The following is a 15135-nucleotide window of genomic DNA, read 5'->3' as shown; positions in this document are numbered from 1 at the left end:
ATAAAAGTGCAATTCCCCAATAGTTTTTTATTTTTTTTTATTTTTTTTTATTTACCATAACCAGTTAATAAGATTCCCCAGGGCAGTACGATTTTGCAGATACCAAACATGTATAGTTTTTTTTTTATTATTATTTAAGCGGGGAAAAAAAATTGAAAATTTATTAAAAAAATATTTTGCTTGTGTCGCCATTTTATGGATCACGTACAATCCACTTTCAAATTTTGGGCTTTGGGTCTGTGTGATGGCTTTTTTTATACCCTGAGCTGATGTTTTGGGATAAACCAATGTTTTGATCACCTCTTGTTGCAACTTAGCGGTGGCCAAAAAACCATAAATCTGGTGTTTCAATTTTTTTCTTGTCACGCTGTGTACCGATCAGATTAATTTATTATAGATTTTGATAGATTGGACTTCTACAAACACAGCGATACCAAATATGTGCATTTTATTTTTTTTAATTGTTTTATTTTTAACAGGGCAAAAGGGGGTGATTTGAACTTTTATGTTTTTTTACTTTTTTCATATTTTCCAAATTTATTTTTTTTTACTTTTAACTGTATTTAATAGTCCCCTGAAGTTGCAATCATCCAATTGCTTGTGTTATACATAACAGTGCATCAGCACTGCTATGTATAGTTAAAATCACGATCTCCTATGACTGCCAAATAAATATTGGCTTTCACAGGAGTATCGTAATGACAGGCACGGGGGTCTTCAGCTGACTCCTGACTGTCATGGCAACTCATAGGCGTTGGAATGACTCTCCCCCTGTCAGAGATTGACAGCGGTATTTAACAGGTTAACAACTGCAGGTGGAGCTTGGCTCCATTTGCGGCTGTTTAATTAAATCAACCATCATCTGCCGGCAAAGATGCAGGCTCCGTGTGTGAGCCTACATCAAAGGCAGGAACACGGCCTTTGACGTATATGTACGTCAAAGGTTGTGAAGTGGTTAACTGGGCTTGTAACAATTAAAAAGTTATGTATAATAGCTATTATTTGTTTATGCTTTTATTTTACATAGTTATTGTCTATTTTTGTGTGCTTGTTTATTTTAACCATTATCTTGTTAAACCTTACTTAAAGGGGTTGTCCACTTTTGGGGACAATTTTTCTTATCTTACTTAAATGCAGGTATTTTTGGCTAAAAGTAATTTTTTTAATTCAGTTTCGTTAAACATATTGCACCATTTACCTCCTATGGCCTCTAGGTTGTCCTGTGTGCTGGTTGCAGAATAAGTCAACTAAGAACCATCAGTGAAATCATTTAGAGAGATTTTCTAACTTTTCCATCTGTCTTTTTTCTGGGCTCCTCCCAGCTGATTTATGACCACTGACCACATCAAAGTGAAATGTGCAGATAAACAAAGTGTATAAAAGCAAAAACAAAGCAAAACTATTACTGAATCCGAAATGCACAAATTATATTAAGCCCAAAATCCATGCATTTAGGTAAAAAAAAATTAAAAAAAATAAAAAATGATTGTCCTCAAAGATGGATATTCCCTTTAACGCTTTTTGCAAGGGGATTTTTTATTTTATTTTATTTATTAATGCATTAAATGACCTTGAACTTCTAGTAAATTAATGTAAACTAGTTGGGAGTTTTATGGTCACCAAGTATATTACATTCCTGTGCAGGGTAATAAAAGCCTTGTTCAGACCTTTCTGGCCACAAACTGATTTTCCTTCGCTGCAAAAATGAACTTTGAATCTTTTTGAAATTCCTGCGAGTGCATCTGTCTTCCATATTATTCCCTTTAATGCCTCACCCCGTGCTTGATTGATGTCTCTTCTGTGCCACTTATATCACTGTGACCTCCCATAAAATTTCTTGCCAGCCTCGTACACAGGGGAAATACTGAGCATGCGCTGGGCCTGCATGGCGCATGCGCAACATTTTCTATGCAATACCAATGACAAAGCTGCACAGAAAAGCCATTATACAAGCCAATCACTAGATGGAGAAAAATATGGAGAACCAAAGTATTGATCAGGAAAAGAATCACGACCTTTGTGCACTTGCAGATTTATAATGTAACTGTCATTTCAGGAGAACTTGCAGTAGAATGTCTGTAGAATGTCTGTTTTGCCTCTAACTCCTCGCACTTCATAGCAACGATTTGGATTCGCTTAAGCTTTATTTATGGATTTATTTTTCATATATTTCACATATTGTGCCCCCTATAAGGTCATAAAGGACTTTTGGGGGGACATTTAAACATTTAAATTCTTTTTCTTTTTTACCTGATTTCCCTATTTTTTTTCATGATTTCCCCATTTTACACAACCGCTGGGTCATTAGGAGGAAGCACTTGGAACAACACAAAAAAAAAACAGAAAAAAAGACAAATTGGACATAATTTCCCACAAAACCCCAAACCGCAGACAAAATTGTTGGCACCTTTCCAAAATTTTTGGTAAACAACTTTGTTTCAAGCATGTGACGCTCATTCAGACTCAGCTGTGGCAAGAAACAGGTGTGGGCAATATGAAAATCACACCTGAATCCAGATAAAAAGTGGAGAAGTTGACTCAATCTTTGCATTTTGTCTCTGTGTGTGCCACACTAAGCATGAAGAACAGAAAGAGGAGAAGAGAACTGTTTCAGGACTTGAGAACGAAAATTGTTGAAAAATATCAAGAACCTTAAAGATACAAGTCATCTCTAGAGATTTTGATGTTCTTTTGTCCATAGTGCGCAATATAATCAATAAGTTTACAAGACATGGCCCTGTAGTTATTCTCCCTGGATGTGGAGGGCATAGAAAAATTGATGAAACTTTGCAACGCAGGATAGTCCAAATGGTGGATAAGCCGCCCCAATCAAGTTCCAAGGAAATTCAAGCTGTCCTGCAGGCTCAGGGGGCATCAGTATCAGGGTGAACTATCCGTCCACATCTGAATGAAATGAATTGCTATGGAAGAGACCCAAGAGGACCCCACTGCTGACAGAGAGAGACATAAACAAGCAGAACTGCTATTTGCCAAAATGTATGTGAGTAACCAAAATCCTTCTGGGAAAGCCTCTTGTGGACAGATGAGACCAAGATAGAGATTTTTGGTAAAGCACATCATTCTACTCTTTCCTGAAAATGGAATGAGGCGGCTTACAAAGAAAAGAACACAGTACCTATAGTCAGGTATGGTGGAGGTCAGAGATGGTTTGGGGCTGTTTTGCTGCCTCTGGCACTGGGGGTTTTGACTGTGTGCAAGACATCGTGAAATCTGAGGATTATCTATTATATATATATCTCATACAGCACTCAGGTTATAGCAGTTGGTGCAAAGGGGTAATGCGATAACTCATCAGAGTGAGGAGGATTTGACCTTCAGTACATTGTTGGCGACCGTTGCGCAGTGTCTTACTCACCATGTTATTGCTCACTGACAATTTCTCAAGAACTCTGGGCACTTTCAAGAACTGCAGCCATTGTCCCCCTCCCCCATAAAGTAGAAGCTAAGATTTCCTCTTTCTCAGTAGAAAGTTACAATTCTCAGCCTCGCTGGGTCTCCTTCCTATTCCTGGGTTTTGTAATACGTCACGTTTACTGCAGTTTTCTCATAAGATTATTGTTCGCATGTGATAGAGATTCTCGTGATTCGCTTCCAGTCTCACAATTCAGGTATAAAACACACGGGATTGTATTTGCAAATATTTTTTTTTTTTTTTTCATTAGTTTTTAAGTTTTCGTTTCCCCTCGTCTTCCTCTGAAGTTGAAGCAGAAGTGAGAATACTTCCCCATGTGTTATATCACTGCACTGACCTACACCGGAGATCAAAATTAGAGAACAATGTGTGATCAGTTGATTTTTTCAGAAATAATGTAATCTCCATTGATCACCATGCTCCGGTTTTGTGTAAGGGGTGCACCATGCCGCTAGAACAGGGTTTTACAAAAGATCCAAACTTGATCAACATAAATCCTTTATTTTGCCCAAAACGTAATGATGATAATTAGAGAGCAGCAATGACTGTAGCACAGAGAGAGATGATCAGTAAATGTTCTGCAGGTAACAGCAGTCACAATCAGTAGGACGTGCACCGGCCGTCGCTGTGAATGACTTCAGCACATTTGTGGCCACAGGACATCACTAGTCTCTGACACTGCTCTGGTGGAATTTTGACCCACTCTTCTTCCAGTCTCTTCCACAATTATCTGACTGTTGTGGGTTTCTTGACCATAACTTTGTTACCAAGGATTTTCCCGAGGTTTTCTATTGGGTTTAGATCAGAACTCTGGGCTGTGGCCATTTCATTGTTTCAGGAACTGCTTTCCCCATCATTTTGGTGTGTAACAGGGGGCATTTTCCTGCATGAAAATTGCTGCTGATTGAGAGATGAGCACAAGTAAGGGACCACATGTTGTGAAGAAGGTTCTGATCCACACTTGTATTCACTCTGCCATGTAGCTGTATGAGAGGTCCAACTCCTGCTGCAGAAAACATTCCCCAAACCATGACACTTCCTCCACCGCCTTTCACTGACTTCTTAACACACTTTGGGTTCAGTCTTTCACCAGTTTGTTGATGAACATAATGTTTCCCATCAGAGCCAAATAAATTAAACTTGGTTTTATCACTAAAATGACCTCTGGACACTTCTCCTCTGTCCACACAACATGCTCCTCACCAAAGATGAGTCTAGTCTTGTGATTCTTTCTGCTAATGAGAGGTTTGGTCACTGCAGAGTGAGCTTTCAGTCCAAATGCTGTTAAACATCGTGATACTGTATGATGAGACAGATCCTTACCCTGTTCAATGATGAAATGGCGAGCAATTCCAGCTGCAGTGTGGGAATGATTACCCATGGAGATTCTCTGCATTATCCTGTCCTCTCTTGTATTTGTCTTTCGAGGGTGACCAGCCTTCTTGGAGGACTTGAAGAGTTTGTGATGTTGTAAAGATGCAATATTCACAAAATCACAGACATGGCATGACCAACTTCTCTTGCTATGGCTGATATGGGCACCCCTTTGGCCTTCATCTGGACAACCTGCTGCCGGAAGGTTTCAGTCCCTTTGGAACGGCAAGGTCAGTGCAAACTGGAAAGTTCGGCTGCCAGTTACATAGGGTTTGTCAGATAATTAAGAAAATTAGCACCAGGTGCCAGATTATCACCAACAACTTGCAGGGATCTGAACGTGTTCTCTAATTTTGATCCGTGTTCTTTTTCATTTATCTCATTTACATTTTTATTATTTGCTTTAGAATAAATTCAGTTTATGAAATAAACTTAAAATATGGCGAGTTTCCTCATGTTAGGATATAATCACATAGGACGACACAATGACCGCAACATTTAGGAAATTGTGTGTTTTTCTCTAATTTTGATCTCCAGTGTAGATAGAAGCAAAGGAGCCTCGTACCAGGAGATCAAAATGAGCCGCCAATATGGAGTTTGTTTTTATCAAGCATTTGGTGAACATTTATGGTGTTTTGGACTTTTCATTTTCACAATGTTAACACTGTTTGTTTTGTATTTTGGATGGGAAAATGCTTCTATTATTCCAGGTGACGTTTAAAAATACGATGTCCTGTGTGCACATGAGCATTAACACTACATGTGACAGGTATCTTACATTTTTCACCAGTTTTTCCTTACTATGATGTATTGCTAATTTACAGTTGTCTCGGAGCTGGTGGGTGAAGACCAGCTGCAATCATGTCTCCCACACACAGCACACACAGACATCTCCTGCTTTTATGTAGCACATATTCAGAAGCAGCATCATGGAGGACATTGTACATCAGCACTGAGCTGCGCAGCTGTGAGTCCAGCATTGGGATGAGATATAACACTAAGTGGAAGGCAGCAGGGTCTGTGCGTGTCTCTGCTTCTTTTTCCCTCACCAGGCAGCTGTGATCTGATCCCTCAGTGAGGGCCAGAAATATTTGGACAGTGACACAAGTTTTGTTATTTTAGCTGTTTACAAAAACATGTTCAGAAATACAATTCTATATATAATATGGGCTGAAAGTGCACACTCCCAGCTGCAATATGAGAGTTTTCACATCCAAATCGGAGAAAGGGTTTAGGAATCATAGCTCTGTAATGCATAGCCTCCTCTTTTTCAAGGGACCAAAAGTAATTGGACAAGGGACTCTAAGGGCTGCAATTAACTGTGAAGGCGTCTCCCTCGTTAACCTGTAATCAATGAAGTAGTTAAAAGGTCTGGGGTTGATTACAGGTGTGTGGTTTTGCATTTGGAAGCTGTTGCTGTGACCAGACAACATGCGGTCTAAGGAACTCCCAATTGAGGTGATGCAGAACATCCTGAGGCTGAAAAAAAAGAAAAAATGCATCAGAGAGATAGCAGACATGCTTGGAGTAGCAAAATCAACAGTCGGGTACATTCTGAGAAAAAAGGAATTGACTGGTGAGCTTGGGAACTCAAAAAGGCCTGGACGTCCACGGATGACAACAGTGGTGGATGATCGCAGCATACTTTCTTTGGTGAAGAAGAACCCGTTCACAACATCAACTGAAGTCCAGAACACTCTCAGTGAAGTAGGTGTATCTGTCTCTAAGTCACCAGTAAAGAGAAGACTCCATGAAAGTAAATACAAAGGGTTCACATCTAGATGCAAACCATTCATCAATTCCAAAAATAGACAGGCCAGAGTTAAATTTGCTGAAAAACACCTCATGAAGCCAGCTCAGTTCTGGAAAAGTATTCTATGGACAGATGAGACAAAGATCAACCTGTACCAGAATGATGGGAAGAAAAAAGACTGGAGAAGAAAGGGAACGGCACATGATCCAAGGCACACCACATCCTTTGTAAAACATGGTGGAGGCAACGTGATGGCATGGGCATGCATGGCTTTCAATGGCACTGGGTCACTTGTGTTTATTGATGACATAACAGCAGACAAGAGTAGCCGGATGAATTCTGAAGTGTACCGGGATATACTTTCAGCCCAGATTCAGCCAAATGCCGCAAAGTTGATCGGACGGCGCTTCATAGTACAGATGGACAATGACCCCAAGCATACAGCCAAAGCTACCCAGGAGTTCATGAGTGCAAAAAAGTGGAACATTCTGCAATGACCAAGTCAATCACCAGATCTTAACCCAATTGAGCATGCATTTCACTTGCTCAAATCCAGACTTAAGACGGAAAGACCCACAAACAAGCAAGACCTGAAGGCTGCGGCTGTAAAGGCCTGGCAAAGCATTAAGAAGGAGGAAACCCAGCGTTTGGTGATGTCCATGGGTTCCAGACTTAACGCAGTGATTGCCTCCAAAGGATTCGCAACAAAATATTGAAAATAAAAATATTTTGTTTGGGTTTGGTTTATTTGTCCAATTACTTTTGACCTCCTAAAATGTGGAGTGTTTATAAAGAAATGTGTACAATTCCTACAATTTCTATCAGATATTTTTGTTCAAACCTTCAAATTAAACGTTACAATCTGCACTTGAATTCTGTTGTAGAGATTTCATTTCAAATCCAATGGGGTGGCATGCAGAGCCCAACTCGCCAAAATTGTGTCACTGTCCAAAGATTTCTGGACCTAACTGTAAATATCCCAAAACCCAGTATATCATATAACATCTCACCTGGTGGACAGAGGGCGCAGCACTTGTTCAATTCTTCCTTTAGGTACTGTGTTTTATTACAGGAAACTTGTTCTAGGGCAGCAATCTGAAAAAGAAAAATAAGCTGATATTATACACGAGAATAAAATAATTTTACATCATTGACAGTAGTTTATTGCTTTTTGACTGCCGCCAATCCATTACTCCAGTCCCATTACTTTCCTATATGCTCTTCCCTCCATTACTCCAGTCCCATTACTTTCCTATATGCTCTTCCCTCCGCTACTCCAGTCCCATTACTTTCCTATATGCTCTTCCCTCCGCTACTCCAGTCCCATTACTTTCCTATATGCTCTTCCCTCCGCTACTCCAGTCCCATTACTTTCCTATATGCTCTTCCCTCCGCTACTCCAGTCCCATTACTTTCCTATATGCTCTTCCCTCCGCTACTCCAGTTCGATTACTTTCCTATATGCTCTTCTCTCCATTACTCCAGTCCCATTACTTTCCTATATGCTCTTCCCTCCATTACCCCAGTCCCAATACTTTCTTATATGCTCTTCCCTCCATTACTCCAGTCCATTACGCTGTGGGTCATTACACTATTGGATTACATTGGAATTTGCTGGATTTCTTTTTAATTAATAAATTGGTGAAAGAGGGAGTGTGAGGGAGTCTTTATTTAAATAAACTATATTTTTCCTGTGCGCGTGTGTGTTTAACTGTACAGTAATCGATTTAGTAATGGGGGTGTCTGATAGACGCCTCTCCATTACTAAATCCTGGGCTTGATGCCAGCTGTCTATTAACAGCTGACATCAACCCCAAAAGTATTCCCCTTATTAACTAACTAAATAAAAGCATAATGCTTATTGATGAGTCAATTTTGGGGTGGTTGTGGGCTGCTATTTTTATCCTGGGAAGAGCCAAATAACCAAGGGCCTTCCCTGCCTGATAATGCCAGCCCCCAGTTGTCTGCTGTACCTGTGCTGGTTATCAAAAAGAGGCAAGTGCACACGTAAATTTTTCCTTTATTTATTCCCAATCCACATTTCTTTGCAGTGCAATTTCTCCCATTTGGTTCCTTTCACAGCTACATAGCCCTTACTATGACCATGTTAAAGCCTAGAGAAAATAAATTTGGGTCCTTAATGACTTATGTGGGGTTCAGGGTCCGAGGTCATGTCCGGATCCTGAACCCAGCTTTTAACTAAAGTCCAGCCATACTCGGCGAACCCGAACTTCCACGGGTCTGCATATCCCTATTTTACAGATTTTCTCAAGTTATATAACTATTTGGTGAGCTCCCCCTAGTGGTGACTACGAACAGCCAGAATTATACCATTAATCTAGTTATAAAAACTGCACTCTCAGATAAAGGTGTATTATGAAATATACGGTACTGCACAGAAATCTTACAAGAATAGCTAGAGGCTGAGTGCATTCCCAAATCTGCAATGGACAATTGCATTCACATATGTTGTTGTATGGAGATATTATTTTCACCCAAAGTCACACCCAAATTATAACACTTGGCCACAGCATCTGGGTGTGGTGGAATAACCAGATCTACAATTCACTACACCTATGACCTTCACAGTTACCAGCAAATATCTAGGCTGGTAGACAAAAATTGTTTACTTTAGGGCAGCAAGCCAGACTTGTGCACCCTTGGTCATCCTACACTGACACATGCCATACACCAGTCCAGTGTCCTTTATCCTTTTTCTACCTGGAAATTGCCTCTTATATCTTATTACAGTCTTCCCATGAAAGAGCCTTTGACAGGCACCCTGTTCTGATATAGCTGATAACAAGTAACAATACATTGTATTTACACTCAAAGATGGCTGCCGGACACTCATAAGAGGGAGATATGTCTCACAGAGGTGGTTATCCTCTGTGATATCAAGTCTGGAATTTAGCTCCAGTAGGTATAGTACTGAGAGGCTTAATAGGGCAGACAAGAGCCAGGTTTTCGAGCAGTCAAAGAGATGGGTGGGATGGTTGTCTAGGTGTATTCATTAGCTGTCTGTGTGTGGAGGTAAGAAAACCTCCCGTGTGAAGTCTATTTTTCGATTTATATGTTGAACTCACATTGTAGTGCCTGTGTATTTTGATGTTCTGCAAAGAAAGGCCATTTATTTTTTCTGTTTTGTGGCTCATTTTTTGAATTCTTAATAAAGCAGCCTGGACATTTTGTTTAAAGTCGCCTCAGTATCAGGAACATCAATGGCAATAGTACCAACAATGGACGCAGCAACAGATAGCCCAGAGGGAAACCAATAAACTCTTGATGCAACATTTCCATCTGCAGCAGCAACAGATACAGCTACAGCAAGAATGACAGCAGCAACAGATACAGCTACAGCAAGAGTGACAGCAGCAACAGATACAGCTACAGTAAGAGTGACAGCAGCAACAGATACAGCTACAGAAAGAGTGACAGCAGCAACAGATACAACTACAGAAAGAGTGACATTTGCAACAGATACAGCTACAGCAAGAATGACAGCAGCAACAGATACAGCTACAGCAAGAGTGACAGAAGCAACAGATACAGCAAGAGTGACAGCAGCAACAGATACAGCTACAGCAAGAGTGACAGAAGCAACAGATACAGCTACAGAAAGAGTGACAGCAGCAACAGATACAGCTACAGAAAGAGTGACAGCAGCAACAGATACAACTACAGAAAGAGTGACATTTGCAACAGATACAGCTACAGCAAGAATGACAGCAGCAACAGATACAGCTACAGCAAGAGTGACAGAAGCAACAGATACAGCAAGAGTGACAGCAGCAACAGATACAGCTACAGCAAGAGTGACAGAAGCAACAGATACAGCTACAGAAAGAGTGACAGCAGCAACAGATACAGCTACAGAAAGAGTGACAGCAGAAACAGATACAGCTACAGCAAGAGTGACAGCAGCAACAGATGACAGTCCTAGCTGAGAGGTTCCACCCCAAGGAAACCACACCACCCCTGAGTCAGATGCGGAAGACGATAAAGAGAAAATTGCAAAAGATGACACTAGGTATTAATGTGGAGCCTGATGGTTTTGAAATGGTGGTGAAATGGGAGAAAGTACCTCCGGAGCAGTGGACGGAGCTACTGGTGCCATAGCCAATGGGAGAACCGCAGAAGGCATATTATGACCTGGCTATGTAGGATGCAAAAGAGTACGCCATGTTAAAAGCAGACCTTAGCGTGCCTACGAGTAACTGTAGCTGCAGGGCGCAGCGGGTGCACCACTGAAGCGATTACGGTGACAACCTCCGTTGCCCGAAATGTTTGACTGATTCAGAAGTGTTTGCAAACAGATTCTGCGCAGATGGTAGAAAGGGTCATCATGGACAGGTTCATCCACTCCCTCTCGAGGGCACTTCAGTCTTAGGTTGCCCAGAGAGATCGCCGGAATACCGATGACCTGGTGGGCCTGGTAGAAAGGCTCCAGGCAATTGAGAGGTCCTTAGGGAAAAAAAAGGGCCGTAGCTTCTCCATATTGGGGTTCCTTAAGGAGAATGACACACAAAAGAAGAGAACTAGAGCAGCAAATGGCGGGCATCTGTGACGCCCTGGACTATCCAGGTCGTCCCAGGTAGACACAACAACACTACACACCCCCTTCCCAGTTAGGTAACAGCAGTCAAACTAAAAGTCTTGTCACCACCCTCCAAGTTTGATGTCCACACCAGGGGGGTGGAGCCAGGTGGTTGGCTCCACCCACCAAGGAGATCACAGGCCTGGAGGCGGGAACCTAGTAGTCAAGTTCAAGTTAGTTGAGAGTGTGGTTTTGACAGTGAAGGAGGGAGGTTGTGTCCAGAACAGACCTGTGTTCAGGCCTGCCAAAGACTACTCTGGTGGCTGGGTTGGAGCCCAGTCACCATTGGCAAGGAGGCAGACGGTAGTGGCCACCTGCAGGAGACCGGGAAGACAACCGGTGCAATCATAAGGGACCGGGACAGGGTAGTGGCCTGCCGGAACCGAACCGAGGAGCCAACTGGATACTGGAGCACCAGGCAGGGTACTCAGACCCCGAACTAGGCTAGAAGCCACCACCATAGTCTAATTAACTGATTGCGGTCTGGACCTCAGGGGTTCATTCCCACCTAAGTCCCAATTGAAGGCAACAGCCCAACCATTCCGGATAAGTGCCACCGCCAAGGGCCAGAGATCCAAAGTGCCCGCGTCTGCGGGCAAACGGGCTCCTACGACAGATACACGCCGGGGAGCGGACTACTGGTGCCTAGGCACAGGACTCAAGATTCACATACAAAGGTGCAGGAGAAAAGCGGACATTACCAACCTAACCTGGGAAAGGCTGCAGCCGGCTGCGGGCCCAGTTCATCCCTCCGTTTGGTTTACCAGTGACTCCAGTGTCTTGTGTCAGAGTGAGTACACCAGTGCCATCAGGCACCGCGCCGCGCTGCACCGCAACCCTACACCCTGCACCCGGGCCCCGGCCCGCTGGACCCCGGGACCAACATCCCCTACCCACGGAAGGGTCAACACCTAGCTGTGCTACTACATCGCTCCCGGGGGCCCCCACACCTTCACCGCAGTGGTGGTGTCTAGAATCACCACAACACGTTGGTGGCGTCACGAACTATCACCTCAAATCCAAACACCCCACATCCCCGCGTGTAACGCCAACTCCCTTACAGAGCGACGTGACCCCGTCCGTGAGAGGCTCGAGCCACCACCCGCAGTGCGAGCACGGATCCGAGCGGCTCGGCGGTCGCAGTCGAGCCCGCGGGGCGGTACACATCCAAGGTCCCAAGGAACGTCTGAGTTGTTGCTGAGACCCCAGCTAATAACATGATTTGTTGGAGGTGTTGCTGCCTAAGACACGAAGATGCGCGTTGCCCCAGGACCAATGACCCCATAGACTGCAACATGGGTAGTCAATGCTCATTTTATACATATCCTGCCTGCAGTGTTGACTCTCAAAACAGCGAGGGACCACAGGCATGTCCCCTGTCAATGAATGTGGTGCCAATGACTGGTCAGTAGGATTCAGGGAGTTTGGTGACCCTAATAAGGACCACACTTTTTCACCAGATGATTCCTGAAAAGATGTTGGGCATCCACTTTATCCAGAGGGATGCTATGGCCCAGGTGGACTAAAGACACACTGTCGCACGAAGTTCCATGAGTTTGGCATAGTTTAGGACTTGTTACACCCTGTTATATTAGGGTGGGACGTATGGGGTAAAAGAGAATTGCCAGGTTGCTTGGACAATAACCAGAACAGCACTAAAGAAAGCCCGTCACAGCTTGAGTCTGACGGGTTTTCCCTTTGTGTGTTGGTTGGCGATGAAGATGAGGCCAACCACCCAGAGAATAACATTCCTGAGATGGAGGTGTTCAGGGGTAATTTTGGAACTGCCCAACTCAGGGACCTAATTCTTAAAGGGGCGTTTGATAATATAACGGTTTTAAATGGGGTTTCTCAAGAACTGACACAAGGTATCCATATTTTTCTGTAAATGGGTAATTAAAAGTTGTGTCAACAAGCAGAAAGGTGTGGTATTAGAATAGTTGTTGGTACCAGAACCTTACAGGCGTGACGCCCTGACCTATCAGGTCGTCACAGCGTATTGTGCAACCTGCCCTTCTGCATGATATCCAATCCTCCTTTGTTATGGATCCCTGTTCTTTGGTGTTGCTAAAATCAGAGCCAGTCAAAACCCTAGGAACACTTTACACCACACCCACCAGACACACCATTGGGGGGCCTGAAGGGAATAGGGCCGCCCATTTGGGGGTTGGTAGGGGAAAGTGAAAAAGAAAAAGGAGTGTTGTGTTGGAGGTGAAGGAGAGAGGAGTTGAGTGGTGACTCTCGAGAGGAGAGGTCACCATTGAGGAGCAGGGCTCCTTGTTATACTAGGTGGCAGACATTGGTCTGGGCCTGGTAGGAGCTGGAACCCCGGTCGCAGGGGATCACGTCAAGGGGCACGGATCTGCCGAGGAGAGCAGCTGGCGGCCTTGACCCATCTCCGGGCAGGGGCCAGGGCACGATAGGGTACGTGGACCCTAGGCCGAGAAGTAGCTTCAAGCGTCCTGGTAATTTACCCGACGGGGGTGAAGTCTTCAAGATTCATCCCTCACCCGCTACAAAATCGGGGTACTAGCGCAACGAGGGGATAGGACTTTTCCCAAAACACAGTCCATCAAGTCCCCAGCGTGAACCCTGAGAGCAAGCTCACTCCGTTAGCCATACGGGGGGGCAGGAGCCAATTAGTTCCATACTATAGAGTCCAAACAGTGAACAAGGTGCCACAGAAAAGGTCACAGGCTAACAAGCAACACCAAGGACATGGATCTGTCGCGGGCGGAGGAGGGGACGCTGCGCTCTCCCACTGCTCGGGTCCGGCTGCGGCTGCTGCTCGGTGGCTCGAGTGATGGGCCGGATCCCGGGGACTCGAGCGGCTCTCCTCGCCCGGGAGTGAAAAGGGGTGGTTTGGGTTTTAGGGATATTGTCCGTGACGCCACCCACGGTTGTGGTGATTTTGTGGACACCACCGCTGCTCTGGACGGGGATCCCGGGGGCGGTGACAGGGAGCAGCTTTGTTGTTACTTCTCCCCTCCGTGGGTAGGGGGTTGGTTGCCCCGGGGCCCGGTGATGGGGTATCGATGGATGACAGGCGGGTTGTGGGGCCTTATGAGGTGCAGGGACGCGGGGGCAGCGCTGTGCCGCACGGCATGGTGGTATTCACTCAGCCCAATGATGAGGACACAGTAAATCACGGTAAAACAAGCGGCTGGATGGACGGGTCCCTCGGACAGCTGCGGTGTTGTTGCTCCCGGCAGGTTAGCGGTGACTGTCTTTTCCCTGCACCTACGCTGTCTGTACGGTTCCAATGGGTTCCCACCGGAAATCCGCTCCCCGACTTGGATATGGGCCGGAGGAGCCCCTTTTGCCCGCAGGCGCTGGCCCTGAGAAACGGTTGCCTTGGCGGTGGCGGTGTCTCCCTCACTAGGTTGGACTGTTGCCTTCTGTCGGGACTTGACTGTTTGTAAACCCAGGAGGTCCCCTTCCCTAACGGATTCGGCAAATTCACGGCAACTCCTAGCCTTGCCGGGGTCCGAAAAGCCCCTGCCACTGGTGCTGGCTTCTCTTTGTGTACCGGTCCGGTACCGCCGGGCCACCACCCGTCCACGGTCCTTACGGTAGACTCCAATCGGCCACTCCTGCAGACGGTCACCACCATCTGCCAAACTTGCTGTCTCGCCCGGGCCACACACCCGGACGCTGTCAGTCAGTTGCTCTGTTACTACACTTTCCTCCTTCCACTTTCACTGTCAAAACTGATCTCTCTACTTCACCTCCTTCCACTTCCTCCTCCAAACTAGACTGTCTGTTTTCCCTCCTCCAGGACTGTGAACTCCTCGGTGGGTGGAGACCAACCGCCTGGCCCACCCCCTGGTGTGAACATCAGCCCCTGGAGGAGGGCAACAAGGGTTTTGTGTCTGATTGTGATGTGCCTGCTGGGAGTGTGGGGTGTTGTGGTGTTGTTCTCTGTGGCCCCTGGCTTGTCCAGGGCGACACAGATCCAAGCGTGCTCCCTCCTTGCTG

The 15135-nt window shown here is 45.0% G+C and overlaps 1 protein-coding gene across 1 annotated transcript in view; it reads right to left on the bottom strand.

The window, feature by feature from the left end:
- Positions 1-15135, bottom strand: part of LTBR (lymphotoxin beta receptor) — an 84744-nt gene that overhangs the window by 32101 nt on the left and 37508 nt on the right. Inside the window, exon 2 of the mRNA XM_075352220.1 lies at positions 7571-7655. Coding sequence (XP_075208335.1) covers positions 7571-7655 — 85 coding nt within the window. The remainder of the gene's footprint in view (positions 1-7570; positions 7656-15135) is intronic.

Source organism: Anomaloglossus baeobatrachus, chromosome 5, assembly GCF_048569485.1.
Source record: "Anomaloglossus baeobatrachus isolate aAnoBae1 chromosome 5, aAnoBae1.hap1, whole genome shotgun sequence".
Taxonomy (NCBI): Eukaryota; Metazoa; Chordata; class Amphibia; order Anura; family Aromobatidae; genus Anomaloglossus; species Anomaloglossus baeobatrachus.
Note: the sequence above shows the minus strand (reverse complement) of the source record. Positions and strands in the feature narration are given on the sequence as shown.